The 6,625-nt window shown below is 42.8% G+C and overlaps 2 protein-coding genes across 2 annotated transcripts; one reads left to right on the forward strand and one right to left on the reverse strand.

The window, feature by feature from the left end:
* Positions 1-863: 863 nt before the first annotated feature.
* Positions 864-2,902, forward strand: PHALS_11311 (cytosolic endo-beta-n-acetylglucosaminidase-like; the record flags this gene model as incomplete). Its single annotated transcript, XM_024726884.1, has 4 exons — positions 864-1,853; positions 1,914-2,711; positions 2,770-2,814; positions 2,876-2,902. 4 exons carry the CDS (start codon positions 864-866, stop codon positions 2,900-2,902), a joined length of 1,860 nt encoding a protein of 619 aa, XP_024577516.1.
* Positions 2,903-5,025, reverse strand: PHALS_15490 (uncharacterized protein). Its single transcript, XM_036407467.1, has one exon. The coding sequence runs from the start codon at positions 4,345-4,347 to the stop codon at positions 4,042-4,044; it is 306 nt and encodes a 101-aa protein (XP_036263165.1). The 5' UTR covers positions 4,348-5,025; the 3' UTR covers positions 2,903-4,041.
* Between the last annotated feature and the right edge of the window lie 1,600 nt (positions 5,026-6,625).

Raw genomic sequence — 6,625 nt, forward strand, 5'->3', positions numbered from 1 at the left:
TCTAACTTACGCTTCCTCAAAGAGCAAAGCTACGACAGCCCCGCTGCAGTTAAAGCTACTCGGCGCAACATGATTAACGCAAACCTTCTACAGAGATGATTTGATGCAAAGAGTCTGCATATACAACGCACCAATTGTGCAAACTTTTGTAAAAGTGAATTGCGTGTTTTGTATAGCTGCACATGATGGATGATCTTTTTTGGGAGTAGTAAACCAAAAGTCAAATTATATGTACTACTAGAATAGTGATTCTGACGAGTGACCTCGTTGAGGATGTGGAGGTCGTCGACTACGATCCTGGATCCGTAGTACACTACTTTAAACTAAATTTCGATGAAAAAGCGTATGCGCATTAAAATGCACACCGCTTTGGCACCAGCTCGTAGGGATATCAAGCTGTTCACGCGTTCGTTATGAGCCATTTCGGGCTTTAGAAAGTGCTTGATGTTTGTTGTGTACAATCATCTAAAAAATCGAACAAATTTTAAGTTAATCAGATATAAAAGTAACTTCGATGATGCAAATTTTAACTCCTCGATTGGAATACACCTCTAAAATTACAAATGCTGGTCAAACATTGCGGATGAAAAAGTGGTGACATTTCCTCGATCATGCTTGTGGACTCATCAAACACAAATATTGACTGTCCAAGAATTCAGATCCAGAGTGATGTCCAAAGAGACGTAAGACGTAGCACCAAAGATTATAAAATGTATCGATTAGTTAACTTTTTAGCAATCTTGGCCACTTCTAATAACCTGAACATTTAAGATAAAAAATCTCATCTCATCAATTATTTCTCCTTGTAGTTCATAATATGACAATGCACTTAGATGCGATATCTCCTAATTCGCATTGTTAGTATGGACCCTACATCTGCAGTAGAAGAGTTTGGATTAGTTCCCGAAGACAACTATTCCATCCCAGTTGAAGGTATTGCAACGCTTGTGTGTATAACCCTAGGACTATTCTACTGGTTTTACTATAACGTAAAGGACAATTCCTTTCCCTCGCCTTCCTCTTCAAACACTAATGCAGCCTCATTTCGCGAGAAGCGTTTCGCTTCGTTTGTGGAGCACGAAATTTCTTCCTATGAGATGGTGCTATTTGTCACAAAAGAGGATTGTGCGACATCGTACCATGCGTTATTTGATGCACTTCAAGCACCAGGTCACATCGTCAATTTAGCTCAAACAGCATGTGGCTCCAGGGTGCTTGAAGTGCTACGCGAGAGTTACTCGAAAGAGGTTTCCGATATATATTTATTTGTCAAAGGTCAACTGGTAGGGGGCACGAAAGAGATACAAACTTTTATTGTGGAAGGACAAAAAAACGAGGTGGGGAGAAATTGGGATTGGGGTCACATTCGAATTGATCCGAAAATGGATACGGGATTCATGATACTTGATGAGTTCAACAGTTTTCAGTGTGTTAACGATGTTGGTAACGATAAAGAGACGATTGTTAAGCTGGAAACGAGACCGTTGGTCTCAGTGCAGGAACTCTGTACATTTAATCCGGCGAATCTCGTCCAATGCCATATTCCAATTGCGCTTCATGTAAGGAATCAACGACGACGCAGTAAATTGTTGGTATGTCATGACATGAAAGGAGGATATTTAGGAGATCGGTTTAAACAAGGCTGCAATGACTTTGACGCATATCGATTCTATCAGTGGGATTTGGTCGACGTGTTTGTGTACTTTGGACATGCTCTCGTGTGTCCACCACCATGTGGGTGGATCGCCGCTGGTCATCGTCATGGTACTCGTGTCTTGGGTACCTTTTTGACTGAAGGTGAGGATGGCACTGAACGATGCAAGGAACTATTTCAAAACGCTCAAACGGCCGAGGTAAGTTCAGGTAATTCATGTTCAACTCAAAGGTATTGATGCAAATGCTGCAAATCTTAGGCATTTGCTTTTAAACTCGCGGCAATTGCTTGGCACGGCGGGTTCGAAGGCTGGCTTATCAACATTGAAAATGACGTGCCATCTGACCTTATAGCTCATTTAAAAACATTTCTACACACTCTTCATAACAAGCTTCAGCTTCAAAATCCGCTAGCTCAAATCGTGTGGTATGGTAGTCTCTCGAGTCTTGGCAAACGTAGTTCTTACGTTCGCTTAGACAAGTGCAGCACCGATTTCTTTCAACATGTGGACGGATTTTATGCAGACTATGGCTGGAGGTCTGAAGACGCCAAATTCTCAGCCGCTTTTGATCTCGATCGTCGTTATGATGTGTATATGGGCATCGATGTTTTTGGACGACACAATATGCTTGGTGGGGGCAAGATGAACTGTAGCGAGCCACTACGTGTGGTATGGAATGCAGGCGTTTCAGCTGCTCTCTTTGCCCCGGGATGGTCGTATGAGTGTTATCAGTTTGAAGAAAATGAAGAGTTTGTGGTCGCTGAACATCGATTCTGGAGTGCAATACGAGAGAGTTGGAAGGTGAAAAGTCCGTGTTATGATTCACTTGGCGGGCAAAATTGCTTCTACACTGCTTTCAACGTTGGGCGTGGAAATGGTGTGTGGCTTGATGGAACCTGCGTCGGATCGTCAACGTGGTTTAATATGACAGAAATGGACGTCCAGCCCGATCACATTTTGCATGTTGGAAAGGTCAATGTTACTGCGACGGGATCCATGAAGGCGGTCATCTCGCATGCTTTAGCTTTTCAAGGAGGAGCAAGCGTACAATTACAGGTAAGAAAAGAATTGAAACTTATGATATCCTGCCTTGGTACTGATTTTTGTACTATAGGGTCAATTGGAGAGCAAGGAAAAATCATATTTCAAGCTCTATGATGTAGACATTGAGTTCTCTTCACGTCGTTTTATCGAAATTTCCTATACTACTGCCACCCAAGATGACTCCGTTTGTCTACTCGTGCTAACAGTATGTCCAGGTTTAGATCGTGCCACGCATGTAATAATATTACGCTCGATGGATATACCAGGAATGAGCAAACGTCACCTTAACAATAACAAAACTTTGTCAACAGTTGCAAAAGCTTTATCAAAAAAACATTTTTATCTGCCATTTTGTACCGAGTATTTCGATGCCGTCGGTGCTGATGCTGATGCAGTACAAGAGCTTACAAAAGGTTGGTGTAAAAAGACGTATCGTCTAGGAGGGCAACTCTGGGAGAAGAAACATATTGTGGAAATTGGCATTTTGTGCACAAAGAAAAACAATTCATTAGAAGGACCAAGAGACTTTCTGGCTTACCTCGGGGAAATTTGTATGGTCAGTAGCTGCGGCAAAATTGCCGTCCATTGTGGAGTACATACACAGCCAAAAAGCTGCAAAAATGCGATGGTTACTTCTTTTCTGCGTAACAGTTCTCGAACGATATCTTTTGAATTGCATTGGACTTTTACGTCGGATGGAGCTCCCGTCCGTTACGTGGTAGTTTTTGCGTGCACCGGAAGCGGGAAGAGAATATACGTTGGAAAGAGCTTTGACAATACTTTATGGGTGGAGAGTTGGGATCTACAAACTGGCGAAAAAGCCAATGACGCGTCTATTTTCCTCACACTTGAACTACAAAGCGTTTCATGGGCTGGTCAAAGTAGTACGAACATTTGTCGATTACATTTGGAAGAATAGCGGTGTATGTGGTGATAGTTATGTAGTAATTTGGGTCTCGAATCCATATCTCCTTTTGAAAGAAAATTCATGCCAAATTCCTTTCGACTTTCCACTGTGATTCTGTTGTCCGGGTAGCAAAAGTGATAACATCTCGGATTTGGTTTTTGGTCTCGTTTGAATTTTTTTAGTCAACGCTGGGCCTTGTTACCGCGATTGAACTTGAAATTTAAGTACTGTAATCTTGTGTACTTAACCTGAATATTCATCAGTACCGGAATGTCGATAATTGAAAATATGAAAAGGAGGTCAGAGCCCCGCACACTTTAGATAATTCTTTGCTTTCAATACCAATTAGTCACTCAAATAAGCGACAAGTAAGATGTCAGTGTTACCTCCACTTCTGCCAGGTGTGCAAACTCCCAACGAGTTTATTATGCCGAATTAATTTGATGCCAAAGGAATCGTAATCTGATTCCAATAATTGTCCTGGACGTTTTTTGCGATAAATACCAACCCTAGTATCAACACGGGCCTGCCGGCGGCAAGGAGGTCAAAGATGGCGCTCATAGAATGAATTAATATGAGTGGCACTTTTTCGCTAGTAAAGTGTACTAGAGCCAATAAAGTAGCTTGAAAAGGTATTGTTTGTGCGGGTAAGAAGCTTCCCACAGAGTCGTTGGCACGACAAGATTCAAAGACATAAGTGATTTTCAGCAACCACCAAAGCTTTGTTGAGTGCAAAGCCATGCTACGACAGGTCGCTCAACCATAACGAGAATGTGTGCGCCAATTATCGCTGGTAGTAGTAGGCTGAATAGACCGAATGTGTCGCCCCTGAGGTCACATTAGACATGAGGACTAGCTGTTAGATACAATTAGATCCAAAGCGGAAGTCTTTCATCCTTCTTGCAGAATTAAGACTTTAAGCGGTGTACTTCCGAGGCGGCTAGTCATGCAACAAAGGCAATGCTCCATAAACGCCGTAGTCGGGTGGCTAATTAATCTTCGAGCCCGCATTTCCGTGAGATTCTGTGGTGATTTCGAGATTTGATGTACGATGTCTTTTAATAGGTGAATTTTTATGGCCAGGAGGCTATTCAATCGTTACAGCTTTTGGTGGCTGCATAGTGATGACCCACACATGTTGAGACGTATATTGACTAGAAGGTCAAGCATGGGTCAAGAGTCGGCTTTGATGAAGAGGCGCGAGCTGTTGAAACTCAGTGATGGCCTCATCTTTGACTTGCCAGTCCTTGAGAAAGAACACATGGGTATGTTGAGTTCGTGTGGCACACGAGATAGATAGATCACCTTGCGCATCCTCAGCAGTAACTTTGTATTGAGCTGATTGATATTGAAATGCGGCGAGAGAGACGATCTAAAAGCTATGGAAGAAAGTACATAATTTGGCCCTTCCGGATGCGGATCGGCCCTTACCATAGGCTACACTAAGGTTAAAGCGGCTGCCGATGGGCATGAACGCCTCATCCGCGCTTGATCCTTTCCACGTTAGGCAACGGAGAAGAAATATCAGCTCACGCATGACAAGGGACCAAATGAAAGGGGGTGTGCTCTTGTACTGTTGAAAGTACTCCTTTATGACTCATAACAATTGTGATGAATCCTTATTATACATTATTACGTACAGCAACATCGTCGCCATCAATAGCCATTTTGGTTATCTCATGTCAAGAGTACCAAAATGGACTAGGGTAGTCACATGTCGGTTTGGCGGCGTTAGGCGTGAATGATGTAATACGTGAGCGTATGTGCACAACACAACATGGGTTGTTCTGTTTTAAACTGTGGATTATCTAACCTTTCGAAGCACCTTTTCACCTCAACTTATCCCACGGCTTGTTGTATTACAGCATATATGCTCTTGACGGATGTCCAAATGAGGCAAACAGTAATCCTTTGTCGAAGTGATATCACGAACAGTATTCCAATCATGTGTGACGAGTTAGAAAATGGCTGGATATGGATCTTGTTGATACAATGATGCTGATTCTTTCTATGCAGTCTACACAAGCGATAACGAATATTTCAAACGATTCATATAGCCATTTCGATAACATTCTACTTAACACCAAAGCTTGCATGTGCAGTGTAAGCCTAAACATAAATGCAAAATTTTGAATGAGGATGTGCCAACGGCAAAGTCTAAATTTTCGAACAAAACTCATGCGGCGGCGCAAATAGCTCAAATAATTAAATACCTGCCGTCAAATGCAAATTTAAAAGTATAATAACACGTTCGGTTAGAGTGGATGCAATATAATTCCGGAATGGCTATACTGTTCAAATGGACTAGATTGGGTTTTGCCGCAGACAAGACTTGGGAAATCTCTACACAAGTCATAACCACGTTAACAAATGACAATCGTCACCTCTGCTTAAACAAAAAATCGCTTAAACTTTCATAGAAATATTTATAGCTTATATTGTAACGACACGCTGAGGCAGTGCAGGATGTTTGCTTGACATATTTTCGCTTAATTTGCCATCTTTGTAAAGCGCCCCGAAAACGATTTAGCAAGATTTCCGGCATCACACGCAAACAAGAACATACTTCCTTCCGATCGATGACTGTATTCACGCTGTGTTGCTGCGGGCTTGGAGCTGAGTAGGTGGACCCTGAACTTGACAAGTGCATACTCTATCGCAAGTAGCTCCTTGTCATGAACTGCGTATTTCTTCTCTGCAGCTTTGAGCTATCGAGATTCGAACGTGATCACCCGATCTCGTCCCTCGGCGTCAACTTGCAGCAGTGCACAGCCGATGGCAAAGTCCGAAGCGTCACAGACGGCGCTGAAAGGACGATCAGGGTCTGGCAGCGCCAGTTTGGTGCATGCAGGAGGCTGTCTTTGACTCCGTCAAAAGCCTCGTGATGTTCGGTGCTCCAACACCACTCCGCATCCTTTTTAAGGAGGTTGGATAATGGCCGGGCCATTCCTGCGTAGTTTTCGCTGTACTTGTGCAAGTAGTTGGCAAGACCAAGCCACTTACGCAAGTCCTTCTGGTT

This window comes from Plasmopara halstedii, assembly GCF_900000015.1.
Source record: "Plasmopara halstedii genome assembly, contig: Scaffold_526, whole genome shotgun sequence".
NCBI classification, from domain to species: Eukaryota; Oomycota; class Peronosporomycetes; order Peronosporales; family Peronosporaceae; genus Plasmopara; species Plasmopara halstedii.

Coding starts and splice junctions, on each gene's coding strand:
- PHALS_15490 (XM_036407467.1), bottom strand. CDS start 4,347: ATGGCTTTGCACTCAACAAAGCTTTGGTGGTTGCTGAAAATCACTTAT.